General features: G+C 34.7%; 1 protein-coding gene and 1 non-coding gene across 9 annotated transcripts in view; one reads left to right on the top strand and one right to left on the bottom strand.

Annotated features, from left to right (window-relative positions):
* HYCC2 (hyccin PI4KA lipid kinase complex subunit 2) overlaps positions 1-26,279 on the bottom strand; it is a 63,333-nt gene that overhangs the window by 10,870 nt on the left and 26,184 nt on the right. For 5 of the 8 annotated variants that reach the window (XM_057745367.1, XM_057745363.1, XM_057745366.1 and 2 more), the window contains 8 exons: positions 20,574-20,753; positions 17,335-17,415; positions 15,400-15,515; positions 12,438-12,533; positions 9,632-9,748; positions 4,640-4,727; positions 1,887-2,046; positions 984-1,151 (listed from right to left, as the gene is read on the bottom strand). In XM_057745367.1, the coding sequence (XP_057601350.1) occupies positions 984-1,151; positions 1,887-2,046; positions 4,640-4,727; positions 9,632-9,748; positions 12,438-12,533; positions 15,400-15,515; positions 17,335-17,415; positions 20,574-20,753 (1,006 nt within the window). Of the gene's footprint in view, positions 1-983; positions 1,152-1,886; positions 2,047-4,639; positions 4,728-9,631; positions 9,749-12,437; positions 12,534-15,399; positions 15,516-17,334; positions 17,416-20,573; positions 20,754-25,730; positions 25,787-26,279 lie in introns of all 8 variants that reach the window. The other 3 variants (XM_057745370.1, XM_057745371.1, XM_057745369.1) reach the window with 3 other exon arrangements.
* LOC130859777 (U6 spliceosomal RNA) lies at positions 17,778-17,884 on the top strand. Its single transcript, XR_009055319.1, has one exon. It is a non-coding gene; the product is annotated as a U6 spliceosomal RNA (small nuclear RNA).

The raw sequence follows: 26,279 nt of genomic DNA, 5'->3' as shown, positions 1-26,279 counted from the left end.
TATATTTCATAAATTAGTATATATGTTCCACAGTAGCAATACATTAAATAATGAAAAAACTATTAGGCTACAGTTCCCTCTTTCACAAAACCAGCTTCTATTGCATCACATATAAAACAGCAAATAAATACTTTCCTACCAGAGAGAAGTGTTCTTTTATAGACAGTGGTTGTGGCTGTGGTGACAGGGGAGGGGTAAAAAAAAAAATCTCATTTGAGATACCCACATTGTAGAACAAAGATCTACTAGGATTTATAACCTCTAAATAATACATTTCAATTCTGTTTGGGAGGTATATAAGACAATCATTATTTACAATAAATGATAAAATGTAGTGTGCACCAGGACAGCACATTTATAGAGGAAATGTCAGTAGTTCACTAGTTTAGACCCAGGCAGCTTGACTCAAAGATTATAAAAAGCCAATCAATACTGATTTATTCTGTCAAAGAGATAAGAAATTCTTGTTAATTGACTACCCTGGGACTAGAGATAAATCGGCCGGCTCCACTTGAGTCCAGTTTCTCAAAGATAACGTATTAGTGCTTTAAAACTCTCCTTACATATTTTCAAAATAATAAATTATATATAAATGAAATTGATGCATATTGACTAATAAGGCTCATGTCCACTGGGTACATTTTTCCTTTCCTGATATTAGAATAAACATGCTCAGTAATGAAAAAATCCCAAGCATTTGCAGATCTTTTGGAGACAGGCCTCTCCCTTGTTAGTAGCCATGCCAAGCTGTTCTTTAATTACACAGGGATGCAGACTCCAGGCCAGCACAGATGGTAACTAAAGATTGTACCTGACCTGGTGCTAGGCATATGGGGGGGTGCGCTTTGCAAGGAGGAGCTAATACACTCTGGGGTAGTGGAAACACACACTAGAATGGAAAGATGTTCTGCTTGGGGACAGAGAGCCAGGATCCTTCTCCAGCAACTGCCTCACTGATTTCTGCCTCCTCATCTCTGTCCTACCCTCTGTTGTGGCTGCTGCTGAGTTGGGCTCCGGTGAGCCGTGCTCAGGAGTCCTGTGCACCAGCACCTCCCCCTCTTGCACACGTTTGATCCCTAGGTCAGTGGAGCCGTGTTGGATCGGGGAGCCAGGAATACTCGAGTCAGCCTCGTTTGAGAAGTCAAAGCCATCTGGGATTCAACATATAAAATTTTAGTGCTTTTGTGCTGCTCTATTCTTTTCTGAGCATTTTGACCCAGGCAGATAAGAGAATGTATATATGGATATGATATAAACACAAACATTATTTATATAGTTACATGTGTGTGCACAGTATGCACACACATAAGGCAGCAGATGAACAATGTGAGGTTTGCAAATGAACAGGAGAGAAAAACAGAGATCATTAAAATGGCAATTAATATCTCTTAGGCAAGACAGCTTGGCTATTCAAGTACCATATGCCTATGAAATACTGCTGGATTCAGCACTTATAAGAAAAGAAAAAGAAAGATAAAAATCAGTTCTTTTATGGATAGCTTGTATTTTACCGTTAGTTTAGCCAGTTATATAATTTTCTCCCGCAATGCTCATACAGGTACCTTTTTTCCCAGTACAGTAACAGGTTTAAAGAAATTTCTTTCCTGTTGTTATTACTAGTTCAAAAAAAGACAAAAATTAACTTGATCTTATTTTCTGTTTCAATACAGAGTAGTCTAAATAACATCTTTCTACTTTAGAAACTATATATACATATTTATATTAAAATGAATTCGGATATTTAAACCACATTTCTAGTGCTATTTTTAACAACAATTTTACTTTAATTATATACAGTACCATAATATCATGTCTTAATATCGTCTGTAAAAACAGTGATAAATTTACTTTAATCCATTAGCGGGCTATAGGAATTTTGTACTCACCTTCTCTCCTCCACCTATGGCGACGGATCGAAGCTGTTGTAATTGCAGTCCGAGAAATCCTCGGCACTGTTGGAGTGACTTCGACTTTAAGTACTTTCTGGCCTTCTTGTGAAGAATCAGGAGCATCAAATGGTAATGAGTTTTTCATGGCATTGGCAACCTAAAATGATAATATACTCTCATATATATTTACACACAATATACAATTTTATGCTTATTTTACACTTCATGTTTCCATACTTTTTTAAATATGTATTTAAAACTTGTATTATAAAATATACAAGTATAATGTGTCAGAAATGTTTGTATCTCCACTGGTCTGTATTCTTTTAGGCAGGCTTTTAAAATGAGAATTCATTAAAAAAAAAGTGAGTCACACACCCCACTGGATTCCTTGAAGTTGTTGACTTTCAAAGAGAAAAAACAGTCCAAAGGGAGAAAAAGTGTTTTTAACATTTGAACCCTGACATAAGAAAATTTAGAATAAGTTTCTGATTATTCAGATGATAAATAACATGTAAAATTTAATCTATAATAAAAAAAAACTGGCTTTGTTTCCATGAGGAGAAATTTTCCCTAAACACATCTGGCATTTTTTTCCCACCACTTTCTGCCCTCCATCAAGGAGAGTGAGATATCTGGCTAGAGAGTAATTGCCACTGGCTGGTCCATGTTTCCTGATTGGGTAGTGCTAACCTAGCAAAGATCTTGAGCCAGAGGACCGACTTTTTCCCTCACTCTCCACTTGGATAGGACAAGTGAAATGCAGCAACCTGGATATCTGTGCCTGCTCTGTCAACTCAAACCTTCTCTCCAGTGGGTAAGTCAAAAACCACCTACAAGGGTGAGTCAAAAATTACCAGCACTCCAGTTATATTAAAACTTCTATAAATTCAACAGCCAGAGTACGGATAATTTTTGACTCACCCTCATAGACTAAAGTGTAGGGAGTGAAGTCTTTCAACCTAGCCTTTATCAGCAATAAAGATGATGTTTGTTTTTCTATCTACCAACTATTTTATCTATTTATCACTGGACTCTATTTTTGAACAGAGAAAAGGAGTGTTATTTATTGGGTCCCTTGGAGACCCCTAAGAGTAAAGGATTATTCTAGAGCTACAGATTACTAATCTCTACCTATATTGCCTTGGAAATGCCACTTTTAGTTAATTTATAAGACTTATAAGGATAAAAGTATGAATTTAAAGTCTCACAAATGCAAGGTGTTATTATTATGATGTAATTTTTCATCTTGTCCATTTGTTTTGTTTTGTTTTGGCTGTGCCACGCAGTTTGTGGAATTTTAGTTTCCCAACCAGGGATCAAACCCCGGCTTTTAGCAGTGAGTGCACGGAGCCCTAACCACTGGATCACCAGGCAACTCCCTGTCCATATGTTTTACAGTAACCTTCAGGGTAAAATTGGGGATGTTGACATGAGGAAAAAAAGAAAATTCAAATATGAAAGAATTAATCTAAATGGCACTTCAATAAATTTATATTTAGCTTAAAATATAAAAAATGATATGAAGAAAATGGCTTCAAAAATTGTACTCTTAAATTGCTGTAAGTAAAAATATATTAATAATATTTTAAAAATACTATTATAAAAATACTACAAAAAGCTTAGAAAACACAGAAAATTGCAATGAAATAAAAACTATCCACAGTTGAATCACCTAGACAACTATTAGCATTTGTTATGTTTCCTTTGTCCTGTCTAGAGTAAAAACATAGTTGTATACTGCTTTACCACTTAACACAGCTAGCATGTTTCTTTAATACGAATTTTCAAATATATAATTTTATCAAGTAAATAACATAACTTAGTCATTCTCTGCTGTAAAATGTTTAGAGTAATTAAAACTAACATTGATCTATTGCTCACAATACTTTAAAAAAAACTTTAAGTAGTTTCTAGGGAAATGTTGCTTGACATGGGATAGTAGGTCAAAGAAAACACACACACATTACCAAACTGCTTCTGCAAAGGGATGCTCAGAGTTGTGTCATATGCTACTGGTAACAGAGAAAATGCCTTCCTTCTCTGCTATTAGATGTTCACCTTTATTTTTTGATTGGTTATTTACCCTTTGGAGATATATTTATTTTGTGGAAGAGTATGAAATTTTTATATAGAACAAAACAGTAACTCGCTTTTTTGTCATGCCTGTGGATAATATTTTTCTCAATGTGCATACTGCATATTAATTTTGGTTTTAAAAAACTGATGGTTTAGGGACTGTCTGGTGGGTCAGTGGTGAAGACTCTGTGCTGCCATTGCAGGGGGCACGGGTTTGATCCCTGGTTGGGGAACTAAGATCCCACATGCTGCATGGCGGGGCCAACAAAACAAAACAAAACAAATAAGCAAACAAAAAAAGCCTGATGGTTTAGAATTTAGATGTTTATGTAGGAAAGAAAAAAGTCAACCATTTTCGGTGATGTGTCCTATCACTAAAGCTTAGAAAGTTCTTCCTTCTCTAGAAATTTGAGCAAATATTTATGACTTTTCTTTTTCTTTTCTTAAAGGATTTTAAGACAATTCTTTAATTTACCTTAACTTTATTTTGATATGTTGTAAGAGGAAAGGATCTAAACCAATTTTGTTTTCTCGCCAATTGTTAATATGGAATAAACCTTTTTCCCTCAATGATTTGAAATGCCTCATATATTACACATTGAATTTTATACCTACTAGTGCCCTTTTCAGGCACAGGAATGTTTAATAAAAAAGCAAATATAATAACTTACCAACAGTGGTTGAGAAAAGAGTTCTAGCTGAGCTCTATAAATGATGTCATCAAGAACTTCTTGGCCAAGGTCCCATTGTCCATTATACCTACGGAGAAGCAGATTATTTACTGTCTTTAGCAAATATCTCTAAGTTTCAACAACAATCTTTTTTATTGTTCCAAGTGCTATTATTTTGGTTCTGTAACAAGATTTTCATGTTAATTTTTGTATCATTTCATTTCTTTTTTTTTAATCTTTATTGCAGTATACTAGCTTTATACTTGTGCCAATTTCCACTGTACAACAAAGTGAATCAGCTGTATTTATACATATATCCCCATATCCCCTCCCTCTTGAGCCTCCCTCCCACCCTCCTTATCCTACCCCTTAGCATTCTCTGAATTGATCTCCCTGTGTTAGACAGTTGCTTCACACTAGCTATCTTTTGGTAGTATATAAATGTCAATACTACTCTTTCACTTTGTTCCAGCTTCTCCTTCCCCTCATTGCATTTCTAAACTATTTTGGTTACAAGAACAAAATGAATATTTCAATACTAACATTTAAAATATTTTACAGAGGGACTTCCCTGGTGGCACTGTGGGTAAGAATCTGCCCTCCAATGCAGGGGACACGGGTTTGATTCCTGGTCCGGGAAAATCCCACATGCCACAGAGCAACTAAGTCTATGTGCCACAACTACTGAGCCCGAATGCCACAACTACTGAAGCCCGAGTGCCTAGAGCCCGTGCTCCACAACGAGAAGCCACTGCAATGAGAAGCCCACACATGGCAACAAAGAGTAGCCCCCACTCGCCACAACTAGAGAAAGCCCACGCACATCAGTGAAGACCCAACACAGCCAATAAGTAAGTAAATAAATAAATAAAACTTAAAAAAATTTTTACAGATGTCTCTTCGTATAAATTGGTTTTTATCATGTGTTGATATTTAGGGTAATCTATTAACGCATCATGAAAACCTGGGTTATGAACTATGTAGAAAGACACAGAGTTCCATAAAAAAAAAACCTGACAATTTCTAGACTTCAGTTTAATGACTAGTTATATTTTAGCTATTTTAAAAGTACTGAAAGGACTATGAACAATTACACACTGACAAATTAGATAACACAGAAAATAGACAAATTCCTAGAAATATATAACCTACCAAGACTGAATCACTAAGAAATAAAAATCTGAACAGACCCATCACTGTACCCAGAGGAGACTGAATTGGTAATCAAAAACCTCCCAATAAGCAAAAGTCTGGGACTAGATGGCTTCATGGATGAATTCTACCAAACATTCAAAGAAATAATACCAATCCTCAAATTCTTCCAAGAGTGAGCACTTCCATAGTCATATTGAGGCCTGCATCCCCCTTATACAAAAATCAGACAAGGACACTATAAGAAAAGAAAATTACAAGTCAATATGCCTGATGAACATAGCATAAATGCAAAAATCCTCAACAAAATATCAGGAAAACTATTCAACAATTCACTTAAAAGATCATACATCATGATATCCCTGGGATGTAAGGATGGTTCAACATCTGCAATTTGATCAATTGTGATACACCACATTAACAAAATGAAGGATAAAAATCACACGATCATATCAACAGATGCAGAAAAAGCATTTGACAAAATGTGAAATCCATTCATGATAAAAAAAAAAAAAAAAACAACCTCTCAAAGAAGCAGGTAGAGGGGAATTCCCTAGTGGCACAGTGGGTAAGACTCCACACTCCCAATGCAGGGGGCCTAGGTTCAATCCCTGGTCAGGAAAGTAGATCCTGCATGCTGCAACTAAGAGTTTGCATGCCACAACTAAGGTGCCTGGGAGCCACAACTAAGGAGCCCTCCTGCTGCAACTAAGACCTGGAGCAACCAAATAAATAAATAAATATTTAAAAAGAAAGTGGGTACAGAGAGGGGATGTACCTCAACATAATAAAGGCCATACATGATAAGCCCATAGTCAACAACAAACTCAAAAGTGAAAAATGGAAAGTTTTTCCCCTAACATCAAGAACAACACAAGGATGTCCACTCTCACCACTTTTATCCAACACAGTACTGGAAGTTGTAGCAAATCAGAAAAAATGAAGTAAACCTGTCTCTATTTGCAGATGACATGATATATATATATAGTTGACCCTTGAACAACATGGGTTTGAACTGCACAAGACCATTTATACATGTATTCTTTTCAATAAACACCAACTACAGTAATACACAATCTGTGGTTGGTTGAAGCTGTGGATATAGAAGGCTGACTATAAAGTTATAATCAGATTTTCAACTGTGCAACTGACACCCCTAACCCTTTTGTTGTTTAACAGTCAACTGTAGAAAACTCTAAAAACTATACGAAAAAACTGTTAGAATAAACAAACTTAGTAAACTTGTAAGGTATAAAAGCAATATATGAAAATCTACTGCATTTCTTAACAAAAATACACTATACACTAATAACAAACTATCAGAAAGGGAAATTAAGAAAACAATCCCATTAACAATTGCATACAAAAAATACCTAGGAATAAATTTAACTGAGGTAAAAGATCTGAGCATTGTACACTTACAGTTTTCATACAAGACCTCAATGAAAGAAACTGAACAACACAGAAATAAACAGAAGGATATTTCATGCTCAAGGACTGAAAGAATTAATATTGTTATAATGTCCATACTACCCAAAGCAATCTACAAATTCAATGCAATGCCTATCAAAATTCTAGTGGTGTTTTTCATAGAAATAGAACAAATAATCCTAGAATTTATATGGAACCACAAAGGACCCTGAATAGCCAAAGCAATCTTGAGAAAGAGCAACAAACCTTGAGGTATGATACTAATTTCAAACTGTACCAAAAAGTTTTAGTAATCAAAACAATACGGTACTGGCATAAAAACACACATAGATTAATGGAACAGAAGGGAGAGCTGACAAACATATACACATATGATCAATTAATTTAAAAAACAAATATGAGAAAATAGGGAAAGGATAGTGTTTTCAATAAATGGTGCTGGGAAACCTAGATAGCCATATGCAAAAAGAATGATACTGGACAACTATCTCATACCACACACAAAAATCAACTAAAAATGGATTAAAGACTAATGTAAGACCTGAAACCATAAAACTCCTAAAAGAAAACAAAGGCAATAAGCTTCTTGACACTGGTCCTGGCAATTATTTTTTGGATTTGGCAACAAAAGCAAAAGTAAACAAGTGGGACTACATTAAACTAAAAGCTTCTGCACAGCAAAGAAAACCATCAACAAAATGAAAAGGCACCTTTGCAACGGGAGAAAATATCTGCAAATCATATATATGATAAGGGGTTAATATTAAAAATATATAAACAACTCATACAGGTCAACAGAAAAAAAAAAAACAATCCAATTTAGAAATGGGCAGAGAATCTGAACAGACTTTCTCCCAAAGAAGACATACAAATGGCCAACAGATACATGAAAAAGCACTCAACATCACTAATCATCAGGGAAGTGCAAATCAAAATCATCTCACATCTGTCAGAATGATTATTATTAAAAAGACAAGAAATAAAAAATGTTGACAAGGATGTGGAGAAAAGTAAACCCTGTGCACTACTGGTGGAAATGCAAATTGGTGAAACCACTATGGAAAATGATATGGAGATTCCTCAAAAAATTAAAAATGAAACTACTCTATGATCCAGTAATTCCACTTCTGTTATATATCTGAAGGAAACTAACTCCCTATCTCCAAAAGATACCTGCACCCCCATGTTCACTGCAGCATTATGTACAATAGCCAAGACATGGAAACAATCTAATTGTAAATTGACAGATAAATGGATAAAGAAAATATGGTGTGTGTGTGTGTACGCGTATGTATGTGTATACATATACTAATTATACATACACACAGACGAATGGATAAAGAAAACATGGGGAGATGTATATGTATGTATGTGTATATACATATGTGTGCACTTATTTTACATACACACAGATGAATGGATAAAGAAAATATGGTGTATGTGTGTATGTACGTGTATATATAGTATGTGTATACATATAATTATATACACATATATGCGTGTGTAAAGGTGTATGTAAATGTGTATACATACACACATGTATACACACACATACAGACACACAATAGAATATTATTTAGTCATTTAAAAAAAGAAGGAAATCCTGGAATTTCCCTGGATGTTCACTGGTTAAGACTGTGCTTCCAATGCAGGGGGCACAGGTTCGATTCCTGGTCAGGGAAATCCCGCGTGCCATGCGGTGTGGCCAAAAAAAAGAAGGAAATCCTGCCATTTGTGACAACATGGATGGATCGAGGCCACTGTGCTAAGTGAAATAAGTCAGACATAGAAAGACAACTGCTATATAATCTCATGCACATGTGGAATCTAAAACAAAACAAAACAAAACAAAACCAGTAACTGAACTTATAGAAGAAGAAAGATTGGTGGCTGCCAGAGGCAGGGGGTTGGGGGGCGGGCAAAAAGCATGAAGGTGATCAAAAAGTACAAACTTCCAGTTATAAGATAAAATCCTGGGATATGATGTACAGCATGGTAACCACAGTTAACACAGTATTATATATTTGAAAGCTGTTGAGAGAGCAGATATTAGAAGTTCTCATCAAAAGAAAAATTTGTAACTATCTGTGGTGATATATATTAACTTGTGTTAATCATTTTGCAATATAACATATATTTAATTATGATGTACACATTAAACTAATTCAGTCTTACATTTTAATTATATCTTAAAACAAACAATTGCCTTTGTTGTTACATAGCTGTCAAATAAAAAGTGTAATTCATTTTTTTTAAAGTATTAAAAGAAATTCATATTAGAAAAATAAGATAACGGGTCCATCATGGAACAAAAAATTCAGTGCTGTACAATGAATAAGGAAAAAAGAGAAACATTAAGTTTCTAAACACTAGAAAGAATTTACCCAATTTCATAGTACACCTACTTACATGGCATAATAAACTCCTGTGAGAAGCTGCACCATAAATTCAGGATCCAATACTATTCGACCACAGAGTTCTTTCCAGTGTTTTTCGTGTTGCCGTGGAAAGCCACTCACACAAACCCTAGGAAAACACATTATTTATCAGGTGTAATTTCCTGACTCATTAAATAAAACATTTTTGTTTTCATGAATTCGCTTATTCAATTACTCATTTCTCAAATATTTTTTGAGTACTTGTTTTGTGTCAGTCACTGTCCTGGGCCCATGTATACACTTGAAAACAGGCAAAAAGATAAAAATAAAATCTGTGCCCTCATAAAACATACATTCTAGTGGACTATATCAATAAAAGTAATAACTTTTATCAAATAGGTATCTCTTTCATAATCATCCTTCTCCCTCTTCACATAAGAAATGCATAACTTTCACACATCCCAAATTGTATCAGGATGGAATTAGCGGAAGATACAGAAATCTCAAAACAAATAATCAAAGTATCATAAACAACTCTCTATGTTCCACCTCATTAAGAGAGGCTTCCAGAAAAGTTATGCTTAATAATTATCAAAAGTTGTTATGTGCCTCTATTATTTTAATAAATTAATTTATTAGAATAATTGTAACGGTGAGTCCAAAAGAAATTTTTTAGTGTTTAGTGCATCATGGTCTCAGAAAATATTTTTAAATTTTTAATTTACATATTTTTTGGTAGCAGAGATGTATAATTAGGTGATCAATAAAAGTATAACATAGCACAATATTAGGATAAAATTAAGTATAACAGCACGATATTAGGATAAAATTATGTGGATAAAGTGGAAGAGAAATTCACTTTTAAGGACAAAAAGACTGTTAGACTATCAAAGAAAAACTTGTTCATTTATTCCATATATGGGATGATGGTGGGTATCAATCAGATCGCTGTGTATTTACATTATATATATATTTAAAATAGCAATCAACAATTATGTTTTATTATGTCAATATTCACATATTGGAAAGCATATAATTTACAACTATTTAAAAATAGAATAAAAAATTTAAATGTTAACTTAAAAATGTACAAATGCTACATAGTTTTTCAAAATTCCTTAGGGGATATGTGAATAAAAGTTTAAGGACTACTAAACTCTATTATCACTTTTGTTACTAAGAAACTCTATGACATGCCACAATAATGTTACATATTAGAGATATTGCAGATTTGTTTTAATGAGCCCAAAACAGTCATTTATAAATAAATTTATCTGTAGATAGGCAGTAAGTGCTTAAACAGTACACTCTCTTGATAATATCTAGTTTAGAGATGAGAATTTTTTTAGTCATTAATCATGTTATTATTATAGGCAAGTGAAAATAACATCCTTTAAGATAATTTATAAATCAAACTTACAGCTATTTTAGATTGGCCTTCCTCCAATTAGCAAAACTGTGTTTGGTTATAAATAGGACCACAGTCTCTTCCCAGTAATACAACAGCATGAACTTGTGCAAAGCATTTGTGGTGGCAAACTCTTTGGGAGGGTGGGACCGAGGCCTGATCCCTATGATCCCTCCTTCTTGGTATTCACACCCTTGTGTCATCCCCTCCTCTTGAGCATGGGTGGAACCCATGATTTGCTTGTAACACCCAGCAAAGGTGATAGGATTCTCATGCATACATATACATGACTACGTGATTATATGATATAAGATTGTAGTGCAGGTCTCTCCTTCTCTTCTGCTTTGAAGAAGTGAGGTGCCATGTTGTAGGCTGCCTATGCTGAGAGGCTCACATGGCAAGAACTGAGGCTGGCCTTCAGCAGACAGTCAACAAGAAATTGAAGCCCTTAGTCCTACAACTATAGGAGCTGAATTCAGCCAAGAAAAGTGTATAACTACTCAAATGAACCTCAGATAAGACTGCAACTCCAGCCAGCATCTTAACTGCAGCTTCTTATACCCTAAGCAGAGGGCCCAGCTAAGCGATACCTAGACTCCTGACTGGAAGAAACTGAAAAAATAAATGCATGCTATCTTAAGCTACTAAATTCATGGTGTAATTTGTTATGAGGCAACAGAAAAACTATTACAGCATTTAACTTTGGCTGGGGGAAGCTCAGTTTCCTCAAATAAAAAATAAATTGGGCAGGATAAAATGAGTGTTCCTTCAATAATTAAAATTCTGTCTCCAAACTAATTTATGCTACTTAATTTTTTTTCAGTAGTGGAAATTTAAAATTTCAGCTCAGGTCTGTTCAAATTATTAGAAATTCTGATTTAGTAAAGATTAGAATATACAAATACAAATGAGACATACACATAATTGATGCTACTGCTAATCTAATCCAAAGAAGAAACAGTTATTTGTAAGATATATGTATAAAGGAAAAAGTTCACATTTCTTAAGACTTTCTCTACATAGAGGACTATTTATTCAAAGCACTCAAAGTGATTTATAAAAACTGGCATCCAGTCAGTGACTAGGTATAGCACTAAACCACCCTAAACCTAAAACATCTTGGCTTAGCTCAATGTTGAGCTAGAAAATACTTCTTTAAAACTTAAAATATTTTCAAGAAGTCATGATGCATGAGGGATGATAAGGATTCCTATAGGAATATAAGTTCCCTGAGTTTTGTTTACTGCTGTATCACCAGAAGTTACAACAGTGCCTACCAGAGAGAAGATAATCAATAAATATGAGGGTGAGTCAAAAATTATCTGCACTCCAGTTATATTAAAACTTCTGTAAATTCTACAGCCAGAGTGTGGATAATTTTTGACTCACCCTCGTATGTGAGAAGGTTAATGATAATTATTCTTCTTACCTGGAGCCCATTCGGCAAAGAGACTGGTAAGATGAAGCAGGCATATACACAATAGCAGAATTATAACATAACATGAGGAAACTCAGGACTTCAAACCTAGGGGGAAAAAAAAGGAAAAAGGATTACAAATAATTATTTCTACTTAGAGACTGTAGTAAATGATTTCTTCATTTGATGGTTATAACAATTTAAATACTGAATACTGAATACTGACCTAGATAATTTCTCAATCAGATTACTGTAATATCCTCAATAATTTCCCTATTTCTATTTGCCTTATTAAAGGTCATAGTTCTTGCTGCCATCTGTATTTTCCTCAAAAACAAAAAAGAAAAAAACAAAACAACAAAAAAAAACCCATCATGCTTGAACAGATGACTCCCCTACCTACATTAATCCACTGTTTCTATTGACTGCATGACAAAGCCCAAACTTGTCACAGGCATACAAGGTCCTTTAAAATTGACCCTCAACCTACCTCTCCAAACTTACTTCCCCCTCCTGCCTACCACATACACCACACTACATCGATCCTCCTATACCATTCCATGAATATGCCATAAAGTTTCATAATTTCTTGCTTTTATGGATGCTACCCTTTCTTACTAGAACATACTTTTCACTTGGGAAACTCCTGCTAAGGTTTCAAATCCTGGCTCAAACTTTAATCTCAGACATAAAGCCATTCTTAATTCTCCCAACTAAAACAAACAAAAACTGTTCCCTTTATCTGCGTAGCTCTAACATAGCATTTATCCCACTAAATCAGTTCTCTGTCTTTACCTCTGTTTTATCTATTTACTAATAAGCAACTTTAGGACACAGACCCTGATTTATTCATCTCTAACTCTAGTGTCCAGCACAGTGTTTAATACATTATTATTGCTCAATTAACTTTTATTGACTGAATAAATGAATGTTTTCCTAATCTTTACAATCACTAAGAAAGTGGCTCCTAAGCCTGGATGCACATTATAGTTATTTAAGGATGTTTTAGAATAACATATTTCTGGGTCTCAACCCAGATTGACCCAGTTAGAATCTCTGAGGGCAGGATCCAGGAATGTTGCACTTCTAAAATGTTTCCCATAGGTGGCGAAGAGTACAGGGAAACTCTTTGTACTATTTCTGAAACATATTTTGTAAGTCAGAAATTATTTCAAATGAAAAGTTAAAAATTGAGTTGAAAGTCTGATGTGGAAGCAGTCACATTTTCAGATCCTTTCTCTTTCTCTATGCTGTTAGGTTTATTAAAGATTTATTTTCGGAAATTGAAGATTTATTTTCTGAAAGGATAAAAGAGAAATTTCTACCTGGGAACCACCAAGCACGATTACAGTTTGGGGTCAGGGCTGGGGGGACGATGGGAACATACTGAAAACAGAAAACTTAGTGCAATAGGTCTTATTGGATAATGAGACCTCAAGTTCTCTTTCCTCATGTGGCCATCAGAACGCTAGCAGCCAGTCCTCTAGTTAAGAGACTAGAAGAGTTTTCTTTAAAGAATCTGACCACCCTAAGAGGAAAGACTTAAAGATATGGACTTCGGAAATTCCCAACTGAATTGCAGCAGCCCCTCTCCACATGGTTTTATGCTCTTTTCAGGAGAACTTAATTACTTCTTTATATTTAAAATGTCCAGGGCAGGGACTTCCCTGGTGGTCCAGTGGCTAAGACTCTGCTCTCCCAATGTAGGGGGCCCAGGCTTGATCCCTAGTCAGGGAACTAGATGTCACGTGCTGCAACTAAGAGTTCGCACGCCACAACTAAAGATCCCACATGACACAATGAAGATCCTGTGAGCCATAACTAAGACCTGGAACAGCCAAATAAATAAATAAATATTAAAAAAAGATAATGACAGTATCCCTAACATATATTCCAGGCACTGTGCTAATAAGCATGTTTTAAGCATCACCTCATTTATTCCTCACAATAACCATGTAGGGCAATGTACGATAAAAAATTTGGCCTTGCCCAAATAAAGTCTTTGCCCTTGCCCAAATAAAGTCTTTGCCCTCAGCTTCTAGGAAGTAACCTATGTCATACCTGATAAGTTTGTTTAGGTTGGGGATGGTGACACAGGCTCTCTTTGTTGGTAATGGGCTAGACTGAAAGGCTATAAGGATACAATGATTGATATGATTAAGGTGAAAGTTTGAGTGAACTTTAAGTGAAGTGATTGTGTCTCCTTTACCTAAATGCACTATGAGAATGGATACTGTGTCTGGGGAACACTTCCCCTATCTTGTAAAACAGAAGGCTTGTAAATCCGTCTTTCCTCTAATATTAACTGAACACACTAAACTGGGGTCAATAAGACTCCCCAAGCCAACAAGATCATTAATTTGCTGCACAATAGCCCCTAGTGGAGTATAGACTTGAGCTTATGGCAAAAGCCAGTAAGTGCCACCTAGCAATAACTTCTGGGATTTGGGACCAGAAAATTTCCATTTGAGAGACAACCTGCTTACCAATGGGTACCAAGTGAGACTGCTCCCATGACTGAAACATAAAATAATCCTGAAATCTGAAATACCCATAATATCTTGGGTGATGTCAAAAAAACACCAGAAGAGTTCCATAATAAGTACCACAGGAGTTCCATAATAAGATAGATATGGTTTGTGCAGAAACATGCTACCAAGGGAAGGCAAACAGGTACTTATAGTACTCATAAGCAGGGAGGCAATGAGCCTCTTTTTCCCTAGGGCCAACTTTGGCACCACCCGACAATCTGCCAGATTCTTTCATCACCTAGCTAGGACCCTGTGAACAGCTCTCTATCGATCAACACAGAGATGCTAGGTTTATGGATGACTATTTCACTGTTATGATGTATTTCACTAGCATGACATATTTTACTTCTGTCCTTTGTCATACCAAACCTCAGCCAAAGTAATTATAGATAACTATTAAGCATAAATTAACAATTTTTACTGTCTACGGTTTTGACCATTACCGGTTTTGTGCAGTGAATGTTTCCCTCTGAGGATGAAGATCACTGTAAACAACCCTGATGAGATCATGCTGACACAATGCCCCTTCTGTCAAAGCCATGGATCCAATTGTTGAGGGCTACAAAAACAAGGTAAAGTATGAGACTGTGTCCCTAAAATGAAGTAAAACTCTGTATCACGTGAGGATATTTAATTCTGGTTCAACAAAAGGCATTTTCAGACCATTTCTTCTTCTCTTTCAAAACTTCTTCCATTTTTCTATTATAGACATTCTATAGCTCCTTTAAAAAATTATATATACAATATATAAAACTAAAAATACACTGCTTTGTTTTTTGAAATATTACAAGATGAATTTATATTTAGGACACAGAATAAGAAAAGCTGATGAAAAGAATAAAGGCTACAAATGCATCAATTTTTATTTGTTTGTTTCCAGAACTCAGAGCACTCTTGGGGACTACGCATTCAAACCTGGAGGTTTGTCTAACTTCAGGTAGGTTGGTACTCTCATTAATTCCATTCTACCTTGAAGAAAAGCAAGGTGCAGAGAGTCATAATTATGTAATACAAACAAGAATACTATGATCAAAATGTCTCTTTAATAGTGACATAACTGATTTCATGTTTCCAAAGCTGGAAGAATCATCCATTGGTAAACGTTTCACTAACCTCCAGTTTATTTTATAACTTGAAACACAGAACACAGTTAAAATCTATTACTCAGAAATGTTCTATGCTAAAACCAGCCCTGGTTACATAGGAGGCATTCTATTTCCAACACAAAACAAAGTCCCAGGGGAATTAATTAAGAAAATAAATAGCTGCATAGAGCTATGAGGCAACTGGATACTGTTTGCTGGTAAGAAAATGGAATTTGATTGTTAGACTACTGGTAAAGTTTCTTTAAGTGCTTTCCTCACAACCTTATGCACTAAAGGCCACTACAAGCAAGAAGCTTGATTCATAGCATATATCCTTAAAGAGAGCAGGCAAAAGGAGCTCAGCTCAACAGGAGTTATCTACCTACGTAATTATCATTGGTCTCACCATTTCAACCAAATAAATATAAGCAAAAATCAGAAGTGTAATGTTACTGGCTTCCGTGGGGTCAAAGTGGTTAAGAATTCACCTGCCAATGCAGGGGACACGGGTTCGATCCTTGGTCAGAGAAAATCCCACACGCCGAGAAGCAACTAAGCTCGTGGGCCACAACTACTGAGCCTGCGCTCTAGAGCCTGCAAGCCACAACTACTGAGCCCATGTGCCGTAACTACTAAAGCCCGAGCAACTACTGAAGCCCGCTCAACTACTGAAGCCCACACGCCTGGAGCCCGTGCTCCATAAGAAGAGAAGCCACGGCAATAGGAAGCCCACGCAACGCAATGAAGAGTAGTCCCTGCTCACTGCAACTAGAGAAAGCTCTTGTGCAGCAACGAAGACCCAACGCAGCCAAAAATAAATAAATAAATAAATAAATAAATAAGAAAACAAATCTTAAAAAGAAAAATGTAATGTTCCTGAACAACCAGAATCCAACAATCAGACTCCTTTAAATGGAAATAAAATACAGTGTTAATATTCTTCTAAGTAGTCATTTTCCTAAAAAATAATAAAAATAAATCAATCTAACATAGATGATTTCTAATTAATATGGAAGACAAAATTGAAAGAATATTTTTGAAAGTATTTTTGAAAAAGAAGACTGAAAATGATACTAGCAGAAGAATGAAAAAGAAATAAACCAGAACTAGAGGAAAATTTTCCATTAATTACTTTGTCTCCCTTGACGGCAGCTCAGCTTTATATCATGAATATCAAATATCTTCATTTAAGAAACAAATCAGTAAAATGGGTTAGGAATATTTATCTCTAGTAAGATACTGACTTTTACTCAATATAATTCTTAAAAAGTCTACCATTCCAGTCTTACTTACCTCATGGTATATTGAAGGCTTGGATAAGGAAGGGATAGTAAAAGACAGAACTTTATTGTTTCCATCTTTATCAGCAATTTCCTATGGTTAAAAAAAAATGCAGAGATAATAAAATAATCAGGGATATATTAAAAGAAATAATAATTACTTTCTCAATTTAACAAACATATCATTGGCAACGGAGGAAGATTTTTAGAAATAGTAATATATAAAAATATTATTACCCTAGTATATCTTTTCTAACCTGTTAGCACACTTTGGTGGTTGAGTTATCCTTTGAGAGACATTGAAAGATATACTACTACAATCAATCAAATACATCATGACAACAAAGACTTGAAGTAGGCACAAATTTTCATGATATATTTTCATACAGGCTGGGGAGATTACAAGTGATCAGATCTTTTAGTAGTAACACGGCTAAGTTTAAAAGATTAAAATCAGTGCTTGTTTCAGCAGCACATATACTAAAATTGGAACAATACAGAGAAGATCAGCATGGCCCCTGCACAAGGATGACATGCAAATTCGTGAAGCGTTCCATATTTTTGGAATGGGAGAAAATATTTGCAAATGATGTTACAGACAAGGGCTTAATCTCCAAAATATACAAACAGCTTGTACAATTCAGCAACAAAAAAAACAAACAACCCAATTAAAAAATAGGCAGAAGAAATTAATAGACATTTCTCCAAAGAAGACATATAGATGGCCAGTAAGCACACGAAAAGATGCTCAACACCATTAATTATTAGAGAAATGCAAATCAAAACTACAATGAGGTACCACCTCACATTGGTCAAAATGGCCATTATTAAAAATTCTACAATAACAAATGCTGGAGAGGGTGTGGAGAAAAGGCAACCCTCCTACACGGTTGATAAGAATGTAAGTTGGTATAGGCACTATGGAAAACAGTATGGCGGTTCCACAGAAAACTAAAAATAGAATTACCATATAAAAGATTAAAATTAAAGGTTTTAGCCAAGAGATCCACACTTGTTAAAATACGAAAAACACACTGCTATAACACAGAATGAATCTTGACAAAGAAAATATTACAATTATTCAGAAATTAATGACCTGAAATAAGCTATATATTAGCATAATTAATAGCAGTCCAAGTGATTAATCATAAGTTCATATTTAAGTAGTTTTACTGACTACAAAAACATTCCTGTGATTTTTAAAAGCACTTTATCTTTCACTGAAAAGGTCAACAGCATCCATTTCTACAGTCTCTGGCACTGCCAATCTTCTACAATTATCAGTAAAAATCTGCCTACAGACCCCAGCAAATAGAGGGGTGAAATGCTTCTCCTGCATCACTCCTTTTCTCTACTGTCTTATATGAATCTGTTTCTTTTAAAATTCATATTAGTGTACATAACTGGCATAAAATTCAGAGAGATAGTTGCATAGCATAAAAGGAAGAAACAACAATAAAAAAACAACTATCATCACCAGAACACAAACCCAAAAGAACTTCCCTATAGAGCTAGTTTCAGAGTTTAATATGTCATAGGAGAGTACCAATTACATGTGAACAATGGCCATACCTTTAAATTTGGCAGGAAAATGGTTTAAAAATCCCTAGAGAGATCGTTTACTCTGTAGTTAAGCTAGTTACCACCACATCTGGGCCCCTGTGCCTCAGAGAAAGTCTATGTTAAGATGAATGGGCCTGATTTAAGTTAGGCAATAAAATTTTAATTTTTATTCCTAAATTTCAAATTAAGCCAAATATTTTTTATTTATATCTGTGTATATCTGTGGAGAAGGATGTTAAGAAATTTTTTTAAGTTTAGGGCAATATAAAACTCTCCGTGGGGCTACTAAAGCAAGGGAGAAGTGCTGAGGCAAGAAAAGAAGAAAAAAGAGAAATGAATATGTAAAAGAAACCCAGCATGGTAAGAAAAATTGAGAACCACAGAGAAGAGAGAACACAGATATCAAAGGAATTAAAAGAAGACAGATCCCCCACAGTTACATTTCTGATATATAATCAGGCATTTTTAAAACAGTACACTATTTTTGAGATACCAAAAGATAATTAAAGCATAGCACTAACAAATGCTGTCAAGAACCTGTCAGGCATCCCACTATAAAAATTTTTTTGCTTCACTTGACCCACTACTGAATTTTATTACACTAAACAACAGAAATGATAGTTTAATGTCAAACATAATCCAAAACACGAAACTCAATTATTAAATCAACAAACATTTACTAAGTGCCTGTGCTAAGCACTAGAGTCACAGTGATATACGCAACAAAATTTCTACTTTAAGAGAAAAAATCAGGCAAGGTAGCAAAATAAAGAATTTTATATCTACACCAGCTTTTCATTAAAAACATTTTAAATTATGATACAACTACTATTACTACTACCACTTATAATAATAGTGGTAAACATTCAATAAACACCTCAGGCAACATGCTGGGTTCTTCTAATTGCTTTTAATCCTACTGACAATGTTTTACTTCCATTTTACAGATGAGGGAACTGAAGTCAAGACATTAAGTAACTTGCTTCAATTTAAAACAGCCAATAAGTAGCAGGACCTGGTTTTAAACAAAATACAAGTGATTCCACAGGCCAAGCTCCTTCCTTCAGATTCTAGTGATGGAAATGTTTTTTAATGATTTTTTTAAGGGATAATACTTAGAGGAGTGAGCACTGGTGCAGAAGAATATTTTTTGTGAGATTCAATGTTTTGTGAGGCACCTCTCAACTACAAACTTAACTTTATCATGTGGAGTGTTTATTTACAGTGAATATACAGAATATAAGAATTCAAAGGGCAGGAATTTCAATACCAAGGTTCTAAACTGGGCACCATGAGAAGAAAAAAAAAAAAAACCAGAATAATAATGTTTAAGATACCTAAGAATTCCTTAGAAGAAAAAAGTTTCATAAACAATACAGTATCAAATAATGTTCTATCAAATGACTATTAAAAATAAATTTAAAAAATTTTAAGGCACTCATAAATATTAGTCAAAATAATTAGAAAAACAAGCCATAAAATATTAATAATGCTATCAATTATAAGTTTCACCTACTTTATAAAATGCACTACCAGCAATTACTTGTTAAACACCTTTGTACTCAATTTAATTAATTCAAATAAGTTATTCAACAGACATTTAAATTTATTTTCCTCTAAATATTAAGTATTATTTCAGAGGACTTTAAAATGTACTTAAAATTTCCCAAACTATCATTTTCCACTCACCAAATTGTAAATTCCTAAAAGAAGTGCTTCAATGCAACCATTACTCTGTCTGTCTCGGCTAACTGTAAGCCGTAAATAAACCCACATCAATTCTGGCAAGAACTGCAGTGTGAACCTCTTCAGCCGAACTTCAGAGCTACGATAGAGCTCAAACAGCTGGTGGCAGACAGGCTCCAGAAGCTAAAAAGAAAATAAAGTGCATCAGTTATTTCCATTCTTTTGGCTGGAGCTGTATTTTTTTTAAGGCACATATACTTGTATAATATTTAAAAAATAAATTCTCACTATTAATTTTTGCTTATTCTGAATCAATGCAACTAAAACCTCAATCTCTATTTTTACAGAGACTACACATTAAACTGACCAATCCAGTATCAACATATCTTTCAATACACTGTGCTATTACACTTATTAGATAATTAGTTCTTTAACCAATATACTACTTTATATCTAATGAGTTTCCTTTTCTGTTCTTACCAACCCTTACTATCCCTCCTTTTTTTTTTTATAAATTTATTTATTTATTGGCTGCAATGAGTCTCTATTGTTGTGCATGAGCTTTCTCTAGCTGTGGTGAGTGGGGGCTACTCATTTCATTGTGGTGCGTGGGCTTCTCACTGCAGTGGCTTCTGTTGTTGCGGAGCACAGGCTCTAGGCACGCGGGCTTCAGTAACTGTGGCACATGCGTTCAATAGTTGTGGCTCTTGGGCTTTAGAGCACAGGCTCAGTAGTTATGGTGCATGGGCTTAGTTGCTCCATGGCATATGGGATCTTCCCGGACCAGGGACTGAACCCATGTCCCCTGCATTGGCAGACAGATTCTTAACCACTGTACCACCAGGGAAGTCCCAATCCCTTCATTTTTAAAAGTTTCTATTGGAAGAAAACAATTTCAAATCATCTTGTTGGAAACAAACTTTAAATCTCAACTCAAGAGTATGATTTAAACAAATTATACAACACTGAGTAGATAAAGGGGCTTTGTAATACATAATATTTGGACATTCAAAATACCAGTTAATATTTTAAATATATACAAGTATATATATACAGATTACTTCTATGTTTTAAGACTGACTTAAATTCCACTAGTTATATTTATTGGAAAGATTTTGAAAAGGGGGAAGTATAAATATACAGAAATAGCTTTTCCAATGTTTAACAGGATAATTTTTCATATGATATCACACAATATGACTTAAGGAACGTCATAATCCTAAAAACTGAAGAAAATGAGCAGTTTAAATAAACCTCCCCTTTTCCTTGTACTGCTTATACTGCTAATTTAGAATGGTTTTGTTAGAATAACTGCAGACTACACAAAACTGGCTATGATTTAAAAATGCAGATATAACACAGAGGAAACTATAAAATAATTTAACATTAGCTTTTTTTGTTTTGTTTTTTAAAAATTTTATTGGAGTACAGTTAATTTACAATGCTGTGTTAGTTTCAAGTGTACAACACAGTGAATCAGTCATACATACACATATATCCACTCTTTTTAGAATCTTTTCCCATATAGGTCATTACACAGTATTGAATAGAGTTCCCTGTGCTATTCAGCAGGTCCTTATTAGTTATCTACTTTATATATAATAGTGTAACACTAGCTTTTAAAAAAAGGAAGAATTCAGTAATTTATATGCTTACTTCTATTCTGAATGACTATAATAATACATATATATATACACTTGTAAATCTGCTTGAATGTAGTTATATATGTCTGTAATAATCTAACACTCCAGAATAAAGTCATGACTTTCACAATTGTAAATTAAAAGTCAATAAATCCTATGTTGATTGTACAGTTAATATATTTAGATGACTTAAGCTTAGCTCCTAACGAACAACTCTAAAGCTAAAAAAATTTACACACCTTCTAGTCTAATAACTACTAAGCTCTTTATATGAAATTACTATCATGGGACTTAAAATATTAAAAAACATTCCAACTCTCCCCTTACACGGAAGTCTAGACCAGTCAGACAACTTGCCCAAGGTCACAGAAATTAGCTGTGGAGAAAGACACCAGAATGTATATCTTCTGACATCAAGCTGATGTTCTCACTATACCACATTTCTTATACCAGAATGGAAGTGGAGGAGAAGGTAGGGTTGTTTAACTACAAATAGTGTAGTCCATGTAGTGCCAATAACAAAGCAATAAGCTTTTGAAAATGGTCAACTGCTGGCAATTTTTTAAAGTACTGACAACAATATTCAGCTCTTTAGGGGAATTAAACATTGTTCTCATAAATTTATGTATTAAAAATATATGTCCATGTTTCAAATCTACTTTCCTTTTTAGTAAAAGACTACAATTGCTTTCTCTAAATTTCGTTGGCCATGGTACAATTACAATTTGTCTATGTTATAAAGACTTTATTTTCCTTCCTCAGCAGCAAGCACACTGCCATGTAGAGACTATATTTTAATAAGCATTGCAAAGAAATAGAGTTACCAAAATTATTACTCTGCTTTTTTTAAAAAGGAGAGAGGAGGAGTGGCTGGCAATCCAGTAAACTTTCATCAGATACCACTACAAAATATGACTGTTAAAAACCTGCCAATGTGCTCTGTTCAATCTTTAACTCTAAGCATATGTATCATGTTCTCCATTTCTCAGTATCAGAAATGACTTCCCCTAAATGGCACTACCACTCACAGCAAAAGGTGTTAAAAATCATTATCTTCTGGTTAAAAAAAAAGTTTAAGAATAAGCTACACCTTCCCCAAACTTAGCAACTAGTTTTGACATGATCATTACTAAGAGGCATGCTAATATGATGATCACATTGAGAGCAGTTTGGGTGAAATAACTGGAGACTGAACCCAAATATGAGTGGGTTAAAGAAAAAATATGAGGTGATGAAATGGGCACAGGTAGACAGAGGCTATGAATGAGCAATACTGTATAAAGTTCATTGGGAAGAAGGACAGAAAAATGGGGTAGATAATAAAAAAGGAGGCAAATCAAACAATGTTTTAAAAAAACAGAATATGATTATCGTATTCCTTTCATCAGGAAAGGGAAAAAAAAATCAATGACAGAGAAAAAAGAGGGGATAACTACAGGAGCAATCTTTGAGGTAGTTAGAGAAGATGGGATCCAGGCCCAAGTGGAAGAGATGGCCTTGGAGACAACCTGGGACACTTCATCCACTGAACAGCAGAAATGGCAGGAGAGTGCGGGTAGAGATGCTGGCAGAGTGGTAAATTTGAATGGGAAAACAGAGTTTCCAACTATTTTCTTCTTTTATAATGACACAGAAAGCAAACTGAAAATGAGGAGGAAGGACAGTAAGTGCAAGGCAAGAGCAGGCATAAAATGAACAATGGCACAGTGTACCAATGAAATATTATGTGCTCATTTATGATTTTTAGTCCTGCGTTTAAGTGGGAAAAGTCAACAAAATTGAGTTTTCTTCAGGTACGGTCAGCCGCTCAGGTATAGGTATGAAGTAGATGGATGGATAGGTTTTGTTCAGTGTTGAGATTTTGCTCAAAGAATATGAACTAAGAGAATGAGAGGCAAAGGAGCTGAGAATGTTTGCAAGGGAATGACTATAATGATGGATCAAGAAAATTTAGCTAAGAAAAGAGGGAAGCGAGACATTTGAAGGAAGTGAGACATTTGAGGGGGGGTGGGCAGGACTATCAAATCATAAAAAAGCAACAGAGTTAACTGTCTCCTTGAAGTGGAAGAATTGCTAGAGTGACTAAGGGATCTGGAAGGAGGGAAAGGAGAAAAATAAAGCTATACGTTGGTCTAGAGATTAAAACTTGAGCTGTAGTACAGGTTGGCCATGATATGTTATATTAAATTTGTATGGAAATTCCCTGGTGGTCCAGGAGTCAGAACTCAGCACTTTCAATGTCATGGCCCAGGTTCAATCTCTGGTCGGGGAACTAAGCTCCCACAAGCCATGATGAGACATGGACAAAAAAACAAACAAACAAAAAAAACAACAAAAAGAAGAACTTCTAGGAAATATACTTTCTTAAGAACTTTTATGGTATTTAAAGCAAAATTGTTTCTTATTAAGTAAATAATACATTTGATTATGTTTCAGAATATAACAAAATCAGGACTAAAGGGTCTTCCTTCTAGAACTAAAGTCCAGAACTGTTTTGAAATTCTACAGAGCTAAAACTCTGTTTTTCTGAAGTATGAAGGTTAGAACCTCATGACCTGACAGGAGAAAGGATGAAAAGACAGACCTGTTCTAGCAACTAGTTGATTATAATGACTACTGGGTCTTGAGCTTGAGTCTCTCAAGTTGTAATTTTTCTATTTCTAGCCTTGACAAAGTCTCACACGTTAGTATTATGAAGTATGACATTATAAAGTGAATTAATTCTTGTAATGTCACAGCTTCCAAAGAAAAAAAGAAAAAAGCCAATACATTTTATACACTTGTGAGTCCTAATGAAAATTATAGCATTTTAGAATCTCATTTTTTATTTCACTATTCTTTTTTTCTTTTTCCAGTGACTCTTCTTTTTTTGGCTATATGGCTTGTGGGATCTCACTTCCCCGACCAGGCACCCAACCTGTGCCCTCAGCAGTGAAAGCACGGAGTCCCAACCACTGGACTGCCAGAGAATTCCCATGTATTTCACTATTCTTCTAATTAATATTTATTAAGAGTTCATTATGCACATGATAAAATACTAGATTCTAGGGAATTAACAGAGATATATATATATATATATATATATATATATATATATATATATATTAACAGGTATAGAATATATGACCACTGCCCTTGAAGAGCTTACAATTTATAGAGAAGGAATAAAACAAATACATTTTAATAAGCAAAGCTTAATGTTAAGACAGTGCAAAACAAGGAATACATACATTCAATATTCACACAGAATTCTGAAAACTCCTGACCAAGAAGGATATGCATATATGTCCATTACCATACCTAAAGTTATAAAACATTCAAAAATACACAGCAAGAGAAAAAGAAGCAAATGAATCCTGCGGTTGCTGCTACAAATAGCAACAGATGCAAGCCCAACTGAGAGCCGATCCAAGTTTAGGAGATAGGAAAGAAACAGGTCAATAAGCAAGCTTTTAGTGAAAGGACAAAAATGAAGATGCATTTTAAGTTAAGCTGCTGGTTAGGAGATGATGATTACCTGAACTTCTTCAAACTCACTCCAGTACACAGCAGAGGCACTCTTGGAGGCTGTATCTGGGAAGATAAGAAGCTACTTTCCTGTGTGTTCCTTTCATTTCATTTTAAAGCATACATGAATCCAGTGGTGAAAAAACTGTATGTCATACTATTGTGTTCATGGAAAGATAATGTGTGTATTTTGTGTAAGTTAACATATAGAGCCAATAGCTACACTTTTTTTTTCCCTTCTAGCACAAGGCTAAATAATAGGAAACTCTTATTCTAATTTTACTGATCTTAACTCTTTAGGCTTTCTCTGATCATTTTCAAGTTAAATTTACTAGCAGCATCATTTCACGTTACCGGTTTGACTGAATTCACTGATTAGAGTGATTACACATAGTTCTATACTGTCAATAAAATGATTGCAAACAATACTTAAATAAATCTCAGTCAGTGTATGGTTAAAATTTGGATTCCAGGAAAGGAAACATTCCAGAATAGGAAACAGAGAAAAGTATCAAATTAAATAAATAATCTACTGAGATGGTGGTCACTCAAATCAAGA

This window comes from Hippopotamus amphibius, chromosome 8 (assembly GCF_030028045.1).
Source record: "Hippopotamus amphibius kiboko isolate mHipAmp2 chromosome 8, mHipAmp2.hap2, whole genome shotgun sequence".
Lineage (NCBI taxonomy): Eukaryota > Metazoa > Chordata > Mammalia > Artiodactyla > Hippopotamidae > Hippopotamus > Hippopotamus amphibius.
Note: the sequence above shows the minus strand (reverse complement) of the source record. Positions and strands in the feature narration are given on the sequence as shown.